The 18,895-nt window shown below is 41.4% G+C and overlaps 1 protein-coding gene across 2 annotated transcripts in view; it reads left to right on the top strand.

Moving 5' to 3' along the window:
- SPOCK3 (SPARC (osteonectin), cwcv and kazal like domains proteoglycan 3) overlaps positions 1-18,895 on the top strand; it is a 113,027-nt gene that overhangs the window by 43,575 nt on the left and 50,557 nt on the right. Inside the window, exon 4 of one of the 2 annotated variants that reach the window (XM_081926142.1) lies at positions 7,273-7,387. The exons of the other annotated variant lie outside the window; for it this stretch is intronic. Coding sequence (XP_081782268.1) covers positions 7,273-7,387 — 115 coding nt within the window. The remainder of the gene's footprint in view (positions 1-7,272; positions 7,388-18,895) is intronic. 2 annotated transcript variants of the gene reach the window in all.

The following is an 18,895-nucleotide window of genomic DNA, read 5'->3' as shown; positions in this document are numbered from 1 at the left end:
CCATAGCACTTGGCTTTTACAGTATATATACTGTTATCTAGGCATTCAACCAAAAATAGGAATGAGGCAATTTCAGTCTCTTGTACGTTATGCTTTCGTGAGCTATTCCTGCTTTTATCAGTTCACTTATGATATAATTCCAGTGCCTACAGGTTTGCATTAAAGGTTGCATACACATTAAGTTCAGTATTCTGTTTGTACCTATTTAATTTTGTGTTCTTATTATATATAATAAAATTAACATGCGCTGTGCTAAAAGTACACTTGTGTTTGATGATTAAGATGTATGTTTCTAGAGTGAAATGAGCATCGCTCAGTGGTAGAGCTCATGTTTTGCATACCAGAGTTTCCAGATTCATTCTCCACTATGCCTAGGTAGGATGGGGAAAGTTGAGTGAAACTCTGGAAAGCTTCTGCTACTCAGTGTATATAATATTGAATTAGATGGATCAAAGGTCTGAGTTAGTATAAGGCAGTTTCCTATGTTTCCCAAGGGAAACACATTCTTTATGATCTGATATGGATATCTCATAGATCTCATAGAATCATAGTTGGAAGGGTACCTGGGGATCATCTAGTCCAACCCTCTACAATGCATGAATATGCAGCTGTCCCTTATGGAGATCGAACCTGCAACCATGGCATTGTCAGTACCACGCTTTAACCAACTGAGCTATCTGTAAAATGAAGAATTTCTAAAGATACAGTTCATTTTAGTAGTCGTGATGGTAGTTCAAAATATTTCTATGTAATTGTTAAAAGTGCTGATGATTTTTTCAGCATATTCCTGTGTAGCACACCCAGCCTCTTCTAGTGTGGTTGTTTAAAATTAATTTATATGCTTAAGACATTCAATAATTTGACGTGTCTTTACCTTATCAAGTCAACTTTGTTATCTTTCTAAGCAAACCCATTTAGTTGTTTTTTTGCTAGAAACTCTGTGAACTTCCTACTTGTATGTAAGTTAAGCTGTGTTTGGGAAGTTGTAGCTTGTTTCAGTAAAGCTGTAGCAGAGTTAATGTAGGACACAGATTTTCCTCTCCCCTCCCCCCACCACATTTTCAAGTTCTGGTGACTTTTTATTATTACTCAAGCAATTAAGTGATTTGCAAGATAAAGATTTATTATTATTTATTGGAAAATCAGAGAAATTATTTTCAGTTGTCCTATTCCATATGCTAGCTTGCTTATTTATTATTATTATTATTATTATTATTATTATTATTATTATTAACAGCAACAACAACAATAATAATAATAATACAAATAAAATATATAGATAAATAGCATAATCTTAATGTGGAAATGAATAAATCTCCATACAACTAGGAAAGTTACAAGTCATGGACTGGTTTGACTGACTGACTCTTAGCTGTTCTTGATTGATTTCCATCAATAACAAATCTTAATAACATGTGTTTTGTTGTGGTTTAAGCTTCCTTTTTCTGGTTGTTCTAGAAGACAAACCAGTTGCTAACTTAGCTGCTATTAGAAAAGTGCACTTACTAGCTAGCAGGTAGACCATTTCTTATTATTATGACATTGAAATTAGGTTATTCTGCAATGTATCCTACACCACAAGAACCATATTATCTTCACCCTTCTATCTTGTAAAATATAGTCTTTACATGTTTGAATGAGCTTGATAATCAACACTAAACTGCTGCATTGACTATGTTCATTTCATTAAGTGCTGCCGGACACTCTCAAAGATTCCTGCTAAAGTTTCTCATAGTGAATTATGATCAGTGTCTAAAGCACCATCAAACCATAACATGCACAGTTTCAGAAGCTGCACCATAATTAAAATTCTTCTAGGGCTGCTTCACACTACTAAGGATTCAGTTAGATTCTGCTAGATTGGTAAAGAAAAAGTGTTTTATATGCATTGTATATGCATTATAACACTAGATGGCGCTGTGGAGTTCCATTTTTGCCAACATGATTTCTCATACACAGTTTAACAATGCTTTTTCCAGAAATACTTCTTTGATGTGTCTAGATCCAGCCTAAATTTATCTCCATGAACATGTAAATACTTGGAAGAAGCTTACTGAAAGATGTATTCAGATAAATATTAAGCTGCTGCAGATCTGTAGATACCGGCATGTCTCCAGAGACCAGTTGGGTCTTCCTAGAGTATGTTGAGAGAGAGAGAGCGCATGCATGGAAACTGTAGTTGCTGCACTATTTCCTGGAAGAAAAAACATCAAAACAGATTCATTTGTCTGCAAATATGCTTGTTAAAGAATAGAATAGAATATGAGTCAAGTGACAAAGTATTCCTGAACACTTTGGGAAAGTTTCTCACTTCTACTTAAAATTAAATATAGGGGAATGCATGCACAAATACAAAAACACCGTCTATACTTTGAACAAATGAAATGCTTATGGAAATATGATTTCTAGTGGAACAAGCAATAGACTGGTTCAGATTATGCTGTAACCAATGTGTAGAAGCTAAACATCATAAGTAGGTTGGGTTGTGTCCTGTTCAACAAGCAGGATCTAATTTCCACTGGCCCTGTGGACATTAACTAGTTTGCAAAGTTTGCATACAGAGTGCAACACCGCTAGATCTGAAGCACACCATAGTACCACAAACCTTATGCATTAATGACTAGTATATATACAAGGCCAAATGTGAAAATCTGGTGATCCCAAATTCTTTCCTCAAGTTGTGCTCTTTCTGGGGTAGTTTGTCCACTGTTGGTCCCCACCCTGCTCTCAGCTCTCACCCGTGGCTCCTAGAAGTTGTCAGCATGTGACAGCCAGCAGCCATACCCGGGAAATAGCTTCAGCTGGCTGGCTAAACCAGCTAAGGGTAGCCGATGGGTCTCAAACCTTCAGTAAGTTAGGGACTTCCCCTGCATGCAAAGACAGGCTCCTGTACATTGAGTAGATGAGACCAATGTTTGGTGCAATGGTCAAGAAGGTGGTTTCTGCATGTGCTGTAGACAGAAAGAGATGAGAGGGAGATGGGCTCATTAACCTGGGGGAGTAGACCATCTAGGAGAAGGTCCTCAAACCCTGGTGGCTTACAGCTATACACATTTGTGAGAGAGAATCCATACCCACCATAATCCATGTCAAAATCATGGCACAGTAGAACTTTTCTTACTCATAATCCCCATCAGCTGGTACCCCTATGATAACATTGATAGCCTGATCTTTCACGAATTTGTCCAATCCCCATTTCAAAGATGGCTATGTTGATGGTCACACATTCTGATAGAAATTCTGTAGTTTAACTGTGTGAAGAACTAGTTCCTTTTATCTGTCTTAAATCTATGAAACGTGACTAGATGACCCCAGTATTATAAAAGATGGAGATGAACTACTGTCTATCCACATTCAACACACAATGCATGCTTTTATATGCTTCTCCCATATTCCCCCCTTACTTTGTTTTTTGGTTAAAAACAACAATTCCTTTCTATTAAGCCTTAACTCCAGATCTTTTATGAACAAGTTTAAAAAGTACTGGTTTCAATACAGATCCTTGGGGGACACCACTTCTTACAACCCTCCATTGGAAGAACTGGTCATTTATTCCCTTTCTTGGCTTCCTGTTCCTTAACCAGATACTTATATATAAGTTTCTAGGCAAAGAATTATAAAGAGGGAGAGCTGAATGAGAGACAATTTTACCCTGGTCCCTGCAGATTGGACAACCAAGGTATACAATATTAGAAAAGGTATAAAACCATGAGAAATTGCCTTTTTTGAATATATGTAGGGACTGTGGCAGAAGAGGAGGCTCGGGAAAGCCTCTTACGCTTTTTCCTTGCACAAATACCTTGCAGAGTAGACCAGTTGCTTCTTTTAACTACCTGCCAGCTGCTGCCACCAGTTCCCAGCCAGGAGGGAGATCTTAGGCACCCGAGACAGGGACAAAGGGACTGCTCGCCTCCCACCACTAGAAAGGAAATGGGGGGGGGAGGCTCTGTCCCCTGGGATCTCCTGCACCTGCCCACTTTGATTCGGGGTAGCCACCCCATCCTCCCAGTGACTGCCTTTGACTCCTACTTAAACCATTGGTAAAGTTGCTTTGAGTCCCTGCAGTCTGTTCCTGATGTAGATCACCCCTTCGCCCAAGGCAGAAGTAGGGGGACCATTTTGTGGATTGTATCAGGTGCCAAAATGTTTTGGGCTGGCCCTGTGTGGATCTAATGGTTTAGCAGGAACTATGTGCTGCCCAATCAGGGAAAATGGAATGGTAGACCCAATGCTTTTTGTGACAGGGACTAGGAAATTTATGGCCTTTAACATAAATTGGGTTTAGAAGCCAGTGTAGATGAACCAGAATACATAATTTTTCTTCTATGTGTTCTTCTTCATTCAGTCATGGGTGTCTGTATGAGCTGAAGCTTTAAGTCAGTTTTCAGGGGTGGCCCCACACAAATTAAATACTAGAATACTTTTGCATAAAACTGCTTTAGTTCTACTATAGAAAAGAGATTGCACTTGCACTGTAAGTAAAAAATATGTAATCATACTGCAACCCAACCAGTCACTTGTCACCGCAATCACTTCCTGTTTTTAGTTGAACAAATGGCATTCATGTTCAAAACATTGCCTCCTATTGAAACTGATATCTGCCCATATGATATTATCAAAGCATTGTATACAGCAAATGGATCACTGAGTATTCTCAGGTTATATAGGCATGAAGTTGTACTGATTTTCAATCTTTCACATAGGTTCTCAGGCATTCTGTTACACTTTTGTAAATGTCTGTTCTATATTTATTGAAAGGCAGAGTATTGCTAGAATCTATAAAACACTAGGAATGTCCCCGTTTTTTATTTTGAAAATCATATTGTGACAGTGTTTTATCTAGTGAATGAAGTCTTTGTTGTCACACATTTCTGGAGGTGTGAGAAACACAATACAGAGTGAAATAGCACAGGGCTTCTAAATCTGACAGCTATCTGAGAAAATGTTTGTAATGTTGTTGTTTTTACTTGAATTTAATATAGCCCTGATGCAGTGATTTCTCAGTGAGTTCAAAGGAATGAAAGCCAAAGCTTATTCAGTGTTTTGTTTCTGTGTAAAACAAAGAACTCCTGACTTTTTTACTCAGTATTCTCTGATTTCCCATTGACCTTGTTTGCATGCCAAGGTAAACTACCATAACTGGTTTACCGTGAATGCAGATGATGATGATCTAAACTGCCAGTTCATCCGACAATCACAGAATGATGTACAATATAAAAAGACAAAAATATATACCGTAGTGACAAAACAGTATTCCGCCCCCTATTTAAAAGGCCACATATTATTTAATTAGCCAAAGGCCTGGGAAAAGAGAAATGTATTTTCCTGGAGCCTAAAGATATGTAACAATGGCACCAGGCAAGTCTCCCTGGGGAGAGCATTCCTTCCCTGGGGAGCCACAGCAGAAAATACACATTCTTATGATGAGTGTGAGGTCTGAGTGGCTTCATATGGGGAAAGGTGATCCAGGAAGTATTGTAGTCCTGAGCCACTTAAGGATTTTAAGTCAAAACCAGTATTTTGAATTGGGCCCCAAAATTAATTGGCAGCCAGTGCAGTTTGGCCAGGATTGGTGTTAAGTGCTGAAACTGTATTGCCCTGGTGAGCAACCTGTATAACAGAAGCCCCATGTATAACATATTGCAGTAATCTAACCTAGAGGTTATCAGAGCATAGACAAGTTAGGCTATCCATGTCCAGATAGGAGCACAGCTGGGCCACCAGCCAAAGCTAATGGAAGACACACTATGCCAACGAGGCCACCTGAGGCAGAAGGAACCCAAGGCTGTGTACCTGCTCCTTCAAGAGCAGGCAGTATCCCATCTGATCCAGCGAACCACCCACTAACATACATTACCTCAGACCTCTCTGAACTGAGCTTCAGTTTATTGGCTCTAATCCAGTCTCTCTCCTGGTAGAGATCATCATACAGAGCAATCAAAGCAGTTTTTGTGCCAAAACCCTAATTTATATAGATCTAGAAAACCAGTTTCCTCCAAGAGCACCTAGATCTGTTCCATGACTACCACCTCAAGAAGCTTGCCTAAGAAGGGGAGGGTGGCAACTGGCTGATAATTACTGCCACCTGTCCCCTCTCTGCTAGTTTTTATCAGCCAAGAGGGGCAAGGGTCCAGAACGCTAGTGGTCCAAGCATTTTATCCTCACCTTTGAGCCTTACTAACTGAAACTCATCCAACACAACAGGATTAGACAGTGCTCTAGACACCACTTGAGATTCATCTGCTGTAACAGCGGAGTCAAGGTTCTGCTAGATGCAAGTGCTCTAGACACCACTTGAGATTCATCTGCTGTAACAGCAGAGGCAAGGTTCTGCTAGATGCAAGTGATTTTATCTAGTCAGCTTTGCTCCTCCATGCTAGCGCCACCATCCTTGGCTTAGCGTTACTTCCAAAGCGCAGTTCTGTAGCCAACATTTGTTCTTAACGTTGTGGTATGTTTGAGCAAAACAAAGCTATGATCCCCATTTTGGAATAAACTCAGGAATCATTCCCTATGCTAGCAGGGAAGAGCAAAACAGGCAACTGGTGTGGTCATGGTATACCACGTGAGCTTTGAACTGGGCCATAGTCACATTTCAACCCTTTTAAACCCTATGCAGAAAATACTTCTCAAACCACAAAGTGCCACTTGATTCAATCAGGTGTTAGAAATTACTGCATTCTGAGGTTATGCATCCCGTAATGTGGTAAATCTCACTGTATTATGTTGCTTTTAACACAAGTTAGTCCCTGTCTTTTTGAGTTTCTGTCTAATGATAATTTATGCAACCAATTCAAATGTTGATCTTCACATGGTGAAAAAGGTGCCCATATACAAGTAGTGCTCCCATCCAATCAAGTGTCTATCCGTGGCAGTCAACAGGTGGTGCAACTGTCAGATGTGATAAGTATGTTTATCACGTGAAAAACAAGTTCCTATGAATTTGTTCCCATGGAAGTTTACGTACTACCTGGGCATCAAAGCAATGACAACAAAGACCAAACTAGAAACCTTAACAGCAAGAAATTAGGATGCAGTTGATTGAGCACACAATCATCCATACATATGTGCGCTTGTGTGCTAGACTACACCTTTTATTATAATGCAGGTTTCTTTTTAAAAAGTATTGGTTTAATGTAACATGAAATGCATTTAAGAGCCCCTAGTAAGGCATTCATAACTCTACTGTGTGCAACAATTGAGTTGGCTTATAATTACTGTACATCTGTAGAAAAGGATTATTTAAAAAAATATTCTCCTAATTGTTTTTAGCTTTAGACCCAGCTAAAGATCCATGCTTAAAGATGAAATGTAGTCGTCATAAGGTATGCGTTGCTCAAGACCAACACACAGCTGTTTGCATTAGCCACCGGAGACTTACGCACAGGTAAATATCTCCATATTATTGATTAGTTAACAGTAACAAGGTCTGTAACTATGGAATTTTGCTAACTGCTGCGTTTTCATCGCATCTCATAGCTGAGGTAAAAGTATGTGACAGTGTATATATTCGTGAGCTTTCTATGTATAAAAGAATCCTTCATGAACTCCACGAGCTGCAGATATTAAAAAAAACTTACTTTGTTATAATGCTGGGGTAAACCATAGTTAAGCAGTGGTGTGTGCAGTATCATTTCACTACTCCCTGGAGCAGGAAAGCAAACTGTAGAATGCTGTTACATTTGAACCAGCACTTTTGTTTGATTATCCCAAGCATACCATGATCAGAAGCTAGGAAGAAACACATCTGCTTAACTGTGGTTGGTGGGCAGCATTGCTTCTGAACATGGCCAGTGAACTGCTACCAAAATGGCCATATTTATGCCAATTATATACCAAGCAGTTCCAAAGTAACTGTTCCTGTCCCAAAAATGCACTTCTGAAAGTGATGCCCCCCTTTTTTTATCTGCATGCAAACATGCATCTGTGTGCATGAATGCACACATTCCTCTGTAGAAAGTCCACAGTTTTATGTGGTGGTCTGTTCTGAAAAGTGTACATTTATATTTCTGAACTGGTCTGACTGTTAATGGTTAAATTTATACTATCATTTCATACAAATAGAAAGTGTTAATTGTATCATCAATAGTACAGCTGTTATTCTCTCCTCTGGGGAGTAGCAAAAAAAAGAAAGGAGTACCACACTATGTTGGCATAAACAAACACAGGGAATTCCTTATTCACATCTCATTTCCAAGGATTTTGTGCAAGCAGCAGTGGGCAGGCAGGATAATCTGTACTGTCATATCTCTCCCAAGATTGCTGGGACAGTTTTTCTACCACCACTTGGTACTTACTGTCTTATTCTGATGAATGTTGCCTAGGAGCAAAACAGTGAAAAATCTGACCTGTTGTTGCCTCCCTCTATGCTGCCTAGAGTGAGACAGATAGCTCAGACAGGTGGTAGTGAGGTATCAAACACAGTTGCCCATGTTCCTCCTGTGGGAATTCCTCCTGTTCTTAGTGTGTGTTCCAAAGTGTGTGTTACTCTGAGGGCTCCCTTATTATGTAACAGGTGAGACCCGTCCCAGTGTTGGGATACCATGCAGTAAAATCCTGGGTATATAGGGAGTATTTCACCTTAAGAAGATTAATTGTGGATTGTTGGGGAAAGGTGGAAATACAACAATTGAGTAAAAAAAAAGATGAACGCTGCTGTATTTATTGTGCCACAGCAAAGCACTAAAGCATATCATTTTGTCTTTTAATCATGCATAATTCAAATATGCATTTTAATCATTGTTGTTTTTTCTTTACAATTCTGGAAACTATGTTCATGTAATGGTGTTTCCTTGCTGTTCAGCATAGTATATTTATTGAGCAGATGGATAATACATATAACAGCAAAAGTTGTGAGATGTCAAGTGTAGTTGCATAGCTACTGGAGTTTCTAAAGCTGTGCATTGCATATTGGAGAGAGGGCCAGATGTCATTTTTCTACCAGATTCTCTTGAAAAACAGGGTTATACTTGAGGCCACAGAGGTGTCTATCAAGTTATGTTAATGGTTCCATTGTTGTTCATAGTAACAATTATGCATTTAAATGTATTCTTGTATTCTGTTGCTTTTCATTTGATAGAGTTCCCTCCAGTAATGCAGCTGTTCTATCAAAAATAAAACAACAACAAAAACTCCTTTCAATTTAAGGGAGCACATTTTCTTGCCAAATTCTGAAGTTTATGCTATCATTGGTGGCTGGTATGGTACAGTTCTCAAAATAGATAGCTTTAATTGAGTGCACCTGCACTGCTTAGGAAAGCATACCTTTTTATAATTTTTCCTTACTTCACAAAAATATAGCTTGTGTTGATAAATCAAAGGTTTAATAGAATTAAGCACAATTGGTCATCAGGAATCTTTATTCCTAATAAACAGACACCTGGACCATTCAGCACTAAATAGATTGAAATGAGTAGGAGGCAGAACATATTTTTCCATATATGGAATGCAAAGTCATGGGAATAAGTATTGTGTAATGTTTTATTTCTGACTATCGGTCGAATAAAGGAAATTGTTGTTGAAGTCATGGGAATCTATTGTAGGCCAGCCCACCTGTAACATGTAAGGTGGAAGACATCCCTGTTAGGTTGTTGACATCACTGTTAGATTGCCACAATGGTAGATGGGCGGGGCGGAGCGGAAGAGCTCAGCTATCATGTGCCATTAATATTAAATACTGCATATTGATTAGTGCCCGCCTCTTTTCCAGAAGGGATTTAGGGCAGATGAATTTGGGTGTCAACACACTTGTGCCTTGCGACCTGCATCTGAATACTTCTGAGGTAGAGCACTTTAAGCATTTGATTGCATTGGCTGATAGATTTTTCGAAAATGTTTGGCTTTAGTGTTGAAATACTTTGTTTCTTAGGATGGAGTTACAGTTTTAACAAGCTATTTGTAATGTAATTTTATTTTATTTTTTATAAAAAAAATTTATTAATTTTTCCAACACATAATAAAAGACAAACACATTACAAAACAAAGACATACCCCACATTAAACATATACTGACTTCCCCGTACCTCCCTTTCGCTGCATCCTTATTCCAAAGTTCTTTAGCAACCCTTTAATCAGTTTATCTATTAGTTCCCTTTCATTAAATTTCTTTAAACTTAATATTTACAGCTGTATTTCTCTACTTCTTACCCCTTGACATCTCAACACTCCTCAATTTTACAACAGTTTTTAAGATATAATTTAAACTTCTTCCAGTCCTCTTCCACTGTCTCTTTCCCCTGATCTCGGATTCTGCCGGTCATCTCTGCTAGTCCCATGAAGTCTGTCACCTTCGTTTGCCATTCTTCCAGAGTAGGTAGTTCTTGCATCTTCCAATACTTTGCCAGAAGAATTCTTGCTGCTGTGGTAGCATACATAAAAAAGGTTCTGTCCTTCTTTAGCACCAATTGGCCAACCATGCCCAGGAGAAAAGCCTCAGGTTTCTTAGGAAAAGTCCATTTACGGACCTTCTTAATTTCATTATAGATCATTTCCCAGAAGGCTTTAATCTTTGGGCAGGTCCACCAAAGGTGGTAAAAGGTACCTTCAGTCTCATTACATTTCCAACATTTATTATTGGGCAAATGGTATATTTTTGCTAGTTTGACTGGGGTCATGTACCACCTGTAAATCATTTTCATTATGTTCTCTTTTAAGGCATTACATGCCGTGAATTTAACACCGGTGGTCCATAACTGTTCCCAGTCAGCAAACATAATGTCATGACCGATATCCTGTGCCCATTTAATCATAGCTGATTTCACCGTATTCCATTTCAACAGCAAATTGTACATTCTAGACAAGTTCTTAGTATTGGGTTCTAACAGTTCTGTTTCTAACTTTGACCTCTCCTTCTGAAATCCTATTTTCCTGTCCTGCTTAAATGTCTCATTTATCTGACGGTAATGTAACCAATCTCGAACTTTGGACTTTAGTCTCTCAAAACTCTGAAGTTTAAACTTCTCACCATCTTGTTCTAGGATTTCACAGTATTTTGGCCAGATTTGTAATGTAATTTTAAGGTGAAATGCAGACACACAAATACATGTTTTTGAATATGATTATACCAGAGGTTTTCAACCTTTTTGAGGCCATGGCTTCCTTGACCAACTACATTATTTCTGCAGCTCCCCTGTGAGGAAACACATTCCGAAGCCTCAGAAGCCAATTTATGTCACCTCTTGACTGCAGCCGGCAGTCCTTCACCCCTTTCAGAACACCCTCCCATGTGGAGTGATCTTTCAGCCTCCTCTCTCCTCTCCTTGTGAGTCCTCCGCATAGCTGTCCCGGTCTCTGAGCCTTCTCCCCTTACCTCAAAGAGAGGTGCCTTCTCAAGCCGTCTCACAGGGGCCTGGGAAGAGGATTCCCCCAGCCTTAATGGCCCAATGGAGACTGGCTGAAGGTGAATGTGTGGCCACCATCTTACTCACCTTTGGAGGCAGCAGGTGGCAGCAGCAGGCACCACTGGGCATACATGGTGGAAAGATTCCCCTTTGCCACCAGACACTCAGCTCCCAGGCAGGCATTGCACTTAGCAAGCACAGGTAAGGCCAGTGTAGTGCCTGCCTGCCTGCCTGCCTGCCTGGCCTCCCAATTGTTGATCCATTCCCAACAGCAAGGGCTGGCTGATGACTGGCTGGGCTCCCTCACCCACCTGCTTGCCGCCTCAGCTCCTGGCAAGCAGCACCCCCTGGCCAGCCCCAGAGGCACCATTCAGCTGGAGAGGTTGTAGCTGAGCAAGCCTTTAGGAGGCAGAGGTGCAAGAGGGCATCAGAAGAGGGAGGGAAGGAAAGAGGGATGGAGGTCAGTGTTGCCCACAGCACCCTTGACCATCATTCAAGTCACCCCAGGTGCCACGACACACTGGTTGAAAACCACTGGCTTATACTCATGAGGCTTTCATTTATTTTTTAGGTTGATTAGAGATTTTGACAATCTGTGTGCTTTTGCACATACCCGTAAAATATTATGAAATAATAATAATAATAATAATAATAATAATAATAATAATAACAACAATAACAATAATTTATTATTTATACCCCACCCATCTGGCTGGGTTTCCCCAGCCACTCTGGGCAGCGTCCAACAAAATATTAAAATACAATAGTCTATTAAACATTAAAAGCTTCCCTAAACTGGGCTGCCTTCAGATGTCTTCTAAAAGTCTGGTACAGTGGTGCCCCGCAAGACAAATGCCTCGCAAGACGAAAAACCCGCAAGGGTTTTTCGGTTTTTGCGACGCTTCGCTAGACGATTTTCCCTATGGGCTTGCATCGCAAGACGAAAGCCCATAGGGAAATCTCGGGGACCTCTTTTAAATGCTGGCGGTGGGGAGCAAAGCCTTTCCCCCCCCTCCGGACTTCAAAAGAGGTCCAGGAAGGCCGGCGGGGGCGAAAGGCTTTGCTCCCCACCGCCAGCATTTTAAAAGCGGTCCCGGATAGCAGGGAAGCGCTTCCCGCTATCACGGATGGCTTTTGAAGGCAGGCGGGGGGGAGCAAAGACTTTTGCCCCCCGCCAGCCTTCAGAAGAGGTCCAGGACCTCTTCTGAAGGCTGGCGGGGGGCAAAAGTCTTTGCTCCCCCCTGCCTGCCTTTCCGGGAGAGCGGAAAAGGCAGCGCTGCAGGACCTCTTCCGAAGGTGGGCGGGGGGCAAAGGTCTTTGCCCCCCTGCCTGCCTAACCGGGGGCTTTTAAATCGCCCCGGGACTGTCCGGGGCGATTTAAAAGCGCCCGGACGGCTTTGGGGGGGAGCAAAGACTTTTGCCCCCCGCCAGCCTTCAGAAGAGGTCCAGGACCTCTTCCGAAGGCGGGCGGGGGGCAAAAGTCTTTGTCCCCCCTGCCTGCCTAACCGGGGGCTTTTAAATCGCCCCGGGACTGTCCGGGGTGATTTAAAAGCCCCCGGACGGCTTTTGAAGGCAGGCGGGGGGGAGCAAAGACTTTTGCCCCCCGCCAGCCTTCAGAAGAGGTCCAGGACCTCTTCTGAAGGCTGGCGGGGCGCAAAAGTCTTTGCTCCCCCCTGCCTGCCTTTCCGGGAGAGCGGAAAAGGCAGCGCTGCCTTCCCGCTCTCCCGGAAAGGCAGGCGGGGGGAGCAAAGACTTTTGTCCCCCGCCCACCTTCGGAAGAGGTCCTGGACCTCTTCTGAAGGCTGGCGGGGGGCAAAAGTCTTTGCTCCCCCCTGCCTGCCTTTCCGGGAGAGCGGAAAAGGCAGCGCTGCCTTCCCGCTGCCCCCGGCTTTTAAAATTTTAAAAGCCAGCGGAAAAGTCTCCGCTGTCCCGGGGGCTTTTAAAATGCTGGCGGGTGGCAGCGAACCCTTCACTGCCGCCCGCCAGCATTTTAAGATCGCCCCGGGACAGCAGAAAAGTCTCCGCTGTCCCGGGGGCTTTTAAAATGCTGGCGGGCGGCAGCGAAGCCTTTGCTGCCGCCCGCCAGCATTTTAAGATCGCCCCGGGACAGCGGAAAAGTCTCCGCTGTCCCGGGAAGGCAGGCGGGGGGGGGTGAGCAAAGACTTTCGCCCCCCGCCAGCCTGCAGAAGAGGTCGGGGGACAGACTGTCCCCAGACCTGGTCTGAAGGCGGTTTCCATAGGAACGCATTAATTGATTTCTAATGCATTCCTATGAGAAACCGTGCTTCGCAAGACGAAAAACTCGCAAGACGAAAAGACTTGCGGAACGAATTAATTTCGTCTTGCGAGGCACCACTGTAGTTGTTTTTCTCTTTGACATCTGGTGGGATGGTGTTCCACAGGGCGGGTGCCACTACTGAGAAGGCCCTCTGCCTGGTTCCCTGTACCTTGGCTTCTCTCAGCGAGGGAGCCACCAGAAGGCCCTTGGCACTGGACCTCAGTGTCCGGGCAGAACGATGGGAGTGGAGATGCTCTTTCAGGTATACTGGACCAAGGCCATTTAGGGCTTTAAAAGTAAGCACCAACACTTTGAATTGTGCTTGGTAACATAATGGGAGCCAATGTAGCAATGCAATGTATTTAGCAATGCAAGGCTGAGCAATGAAGTTCAGCAATGAAGTTCAGCTTTGGTTAATCCTTTCATGATATTTAACGGGCAGATTTTAGAGAATCCTATCACAGGTTAGGTTTCTTCCCATTGACAATTATTACTTCAAAGAACAGGCTGTTATGTTTTATTTGCAGTCATCATGTGAATAGCACCATTATCTGTAGCCACCTATAATCTCATATCAACACAAACTGAATTGCTTCTTGTTGTAAAGATATTTTTTTTTTGCTTCAAATATCAGTAATTTTTCTCAGCTTACCTGTTATTTACAAATGCCTTTGAGATCAAACCCACCAACAGATGTAGCAAATTCTAAAAATAGGGCATGCCACATATATCTTATCAAACTGACCTTGCTACCCTTTTGACATTAATAGCAGCCTTCTGATTCAATGTATATGTGGCATTGTAATGAATCAGCATCGTGAAGGGGGAGTGCGAGGGAGCCCCGACTGTATATCTTTTATCTTTTAGAAAGGATTGCCGCACTACATAAATCCCAGAAAGCTGATAACTTTTAAACCTTATCTTCATTTATTGCACTTCTTGATTTTGAAACTGAAAGAATTAATAATATTCCAGAAATCAGCGAGAATTGCTTTAAAATCGGCTATTGGATCTGCTTCATTTATCCTATTGACCTTAGCTTTGGATATATAGCTATAGCTAAGGAGTTCTTTTCCTCCCTAAAACAATTGTTTAGGGGTATTCTCATTTTCCTACACATATTGAAATACTGCCCCTCAATCAGGCCAAAGTTAGATTCACAAAATGTTTAGGGGTATGCGTACCCCTGCATTCCCCCAGGGGAAAAAGCGCTAGCTATAAGGCCTGGTAAGGAGAGGGGGGAATGTAGACAGAATGGAGTGAAAATCCATTAATTTTGTTTTTATGGTGCTTTCCCCAATTTCCTCCCTAAGCTATTCCTGATTTGTGTGCTGTAGTAACATGGGGGAAAACATTTCCCTTTCAGCTTTCAGGGGTGATCAGCTCTGTGCCCTGAAGCATGGTATTTGGTTACCCTTGTCTGTGATGGATGATGTGACAGAAGGCTGGAAAAATTCTGAAGTGCTATAGAGCTGCAGTAGTAGCTCCATTATACACAATACACAGAACAATATCACTTATTCAAGCTGTTCTTTGGCACTGCATCTTCAAGACATAAGTCCCTCTGTGAGTGACATTGTTTCACGTTAGTATTTTCTTTTTCGAGACTTCACTTAAAGCATAGTGCTTTGGAAGATGCTTGATAAAAACAAACAAACCTTATCACTTGAGTCATTCATGTTAAGAAATCATATCAGGAAGGCAGTAAATGTACCTGTGTTGAGATAAGTAGTCTTGGAGTTGGAGTGATATGAAAAATTCACCTAATGAGATATGTTTGATAGGTTCATATAGCTTGATTTTCTTTGGAACAATTTATGGGTTAGAGAACAAGGAAGGATACATTTCTTAGTTTGGATAATGGGTGGGCCCCCAGTAGCAAATTAATAGTCTCTTTCTCTCACCCCCCCTTCTTTTGCCTTTTAGTAGCATCAGCAACAAAATGAATTAGCACAGAAAAAGAAAGATAAAGTAAGCATTGATTTATTGGTTTGCCGATGATAGTCTGACCCTTTGTCACCAAATGCTTAATGTACTGAAAGAGAATTCATAGGGAGCAGATGCTCCCCTAATTGTTTGAGGATGAGACTGTTTTGATAGTAATGGGGAGGAAAGTTGGGTTGGGAGAAACAAAGAGTCACTTGCTGAGTCTTTGGATGGATCTACACATAGGAAAAAACCCCACTATAAACAAGTCATAAATTAAAAGAAAAAATGCTATGTAAAATCGCATATTAAAGATTTGAGCTCTACAGGACCATCTGGTGTTGCATGTTTATAATGGATTCAAAACACTGTTTTTTTGACTAATGTAACTGAGTCCTTAAGTGCTGAGTAAATATTGCATAGGATTTCACTGTAAGCTATTTATAGGATATCTAAAGGTTTTCAGATATTCATTGAATACTGAACACAGAGTGCAGTCCAGAAGGATTTGCGTTATACACATTCATACCAAAAAGATTCTGCAATGGAATAATGTGTTTGCGCTGTACCAAAGGACTATATGGTGTGGATCAGAACACATAGGTAGCTTGCTTAAAATTACTGCGATGTGAACTCTGAGAAAATATGATTATACACAGAAAGTATTAAGTTTAAAGGACATTGAAGAGTTTTGAATTGAATTGAATTTATTATGGTCCCAGACCAGACTCACATACCGTACTAAACAAATCAAAAACACAATAAAATTAAATTTAAATTAACAGTCAATGTAATGATAAACAATACAATTATGGCAGCAGTTAAAATATGGTTTAAGTCTTAATCTCTACAATATTATCTATAATTTGCTTCTAAGGCCTTAGTCTTTATAATAGCACAGCTTGTTCCCTAAGTCAAAACAAAAAAAAATTCCTTCCAGTAGCACCTTAAAGACCAACTAAGTTAGTTCTTGGTATGAGCTTTCGTGTGCATGCACACTTCTTCAGATACCACACTTCTTTGGTATCTGAAGAAGTGTGCATGCACACGAAAGCTCATACCAAGAACTAACTTAGTTGGTCTTTAAGGTGCTACTGGAAGGATTTTTTTTTGTTTTGACTATGGCAGACCAACACGGCTACCTATCTGTAACTGTTCCCTAAGTGTTATGGCAACCATGCAAAATTTGGCCACCTTTAAGGTGATCTCTGGATCATTGTCCTCTATCAGAAATTTTAAAGGTTTGGGCCCACTTGGAATTTTCTGTATAACGGGTGATAAAAACCAAGCGTAAACCCCTGTAAAAATCGTATCAGGACATGAGAGACAGTTTCCACCTCTATCACGCCGCCGGGGCAAACTCGTTCCACATACGGTTTACCCGCGTATCTGCCCTGCAACAAGGCAGACAGCAGTACGTTGAATCTAGCGAGGGTAAATGGCTGTCTCTATTTACCTTAGGTGTTTGTCATTTTGACAAATGTGTCACTGGGGTAAGCCCTCTCCCATTATCTTTGATTGCTGGATGCTTATTCATCTCACTCACATGATGCTGAAGCTCTACATCCATGCCAGATTCGTTGGCGATTTGTTACTCAGGCTTTCTCATAGCCAACAGCCATCAGTGCCTGTGGTGAGAACCCCAAACCTTTTAACTTTTCGTACAGTGTGGATTTCCATTTGGATTGATAGGAATCCAATAGGGTTAAGGGTGCCGATCCAACAGGGGGAAAAATGAGTGCTAACCAATAATGGATCTTCAAGATCCATAACAGAGTGCTAACAGGGATTTACCCGAGCTCTAAGCAGACAGCTATATTAGACACACAAGAGGGGATCCCTAGTAGGGAACGATTAAACTTGGTCTGGAATGTTTCTAAGGGATCAAAGTTTTGAAAGCTGCAGATCTGAGAGCCATATGTCATTGAAGATTTTTAAATCTATAAGATCAGCTTTACAAGGAAGGCAATTTCTGATTTAAGCTGCTTGAAGAAGTAGATTCGCAAGCGATGGCTTACATTTTCTGGATATTAAATTGAACTTTATTTTGTGCAAGGGCACAAATTAAAATAATTATTCTGATGGCCTGTGTGTAGGAATTCACATTGTAAAATGAAGGTGAACAAGTTGGCAAACTTTGGGTGCCCCCTTTCTCTTTCTTTTCACTTTGGGATCAGTTTCTACCTTGAGAAAAAAAGGGAGGTGTTCCCCCACAGGGCCTGCACTCCTGTCAAGTAGACAGAACCTTATGCTAATCAAAGTTTGGAGAAGCAGGCTGACCTCTTACTCTCCCTGAGGAAATTGCCTGAGTGGATGGTAGAATGGTGAAGGGGGAGGAAAGATAGAGGAAGAGAACACAGGAAATGGTGAAACTCTCTTGCTTGTAGAGCAGCCAGATATCGTTGAGACCTGTGTTGTAGTCAGGGTCTTTTCCACCTTTGCCTACTTGGGCACTTAATGCAGCACAACTGCAGAGTCAGTGGTGTTTGTGTGTGTGTGTGTGTGTGTGTGTGTGTGTGTGTGTGTGTTGCCATAGTTCATAGATTTTCTCACTTACCTAGGATACCTCTCCATCTGGGAGCTGACCTTGAGGGCAAAAGAGATAGACTGGAGATACTGCTAGGTGGGTTGTATTTGATGTTATTTTCTCTGGTTGTTACTACAGTTTAATTAATGAATCTGATTCAAGTGTTCTCTACCAAAATTAAACTTCTTTAATTATGATACCTTGTTATCAAATTATTTCCAAGAATCTGGACAAGATTTTACTGTTAATCAGTGAAATTGTTATGCAACCAGAAGTTTATAAGCTCCCTTCCAATTTTAAAATGACAGAACTAAATAGACATTGCCTTGGATCCGGAGTAGATTAGTTATGCTTTTATTCTGATTAAAATCAATGGGATTTAAGTTAGTTTTAAGCATCAACTAATACAATTAATTTGTCCCATTGATTTGAGTGAAACTAAAACATAACCACAGAGCCGATCAGAAGGCCAGCAGTTGGAATCCCCAAGATGGGGTGAGCTCCCATTTTTCAGTCCCTGCTCTTGCCCACCTAGCAGTTTGAAAGCACATCAAAGTGCAAGTAGATAAATAGGTACCGCTCTGGCGGGAAGGTAAATGGTGTTTCTGTGCGCTGCTCTGACTCGCCAGAAAATGCTTAGTCATGCTGGCCACATGACCCAGAAGCTGTACTCCAGCTCCCTTGGCCAGTAAAGCGAGATAAGCACCGCAACCCCAGAGTCGTCCACGACTGGACCTAATGGTCAGGGGTCCCTTTACCTTTAAAACATATAACTTGTTCTGAATCTAGTCTATTGGCTCTGTAAGAGATTCCACTTCTGTGGTT

This window comes from Podarcis melisellensis (genome assembly GCF_964234715.1).
Source record: "Podarcis melisellensis genome assembly, chromosome: 9".
NCBI lineage: Eukaryota > Metazoa > Chordata > Lepidosauria > Squamata > Lacertidae > Podarcis > Podarcis melisellensis.
This window is presented reverse-complemented; position numbering and strand designations above follow the sequence as displayed.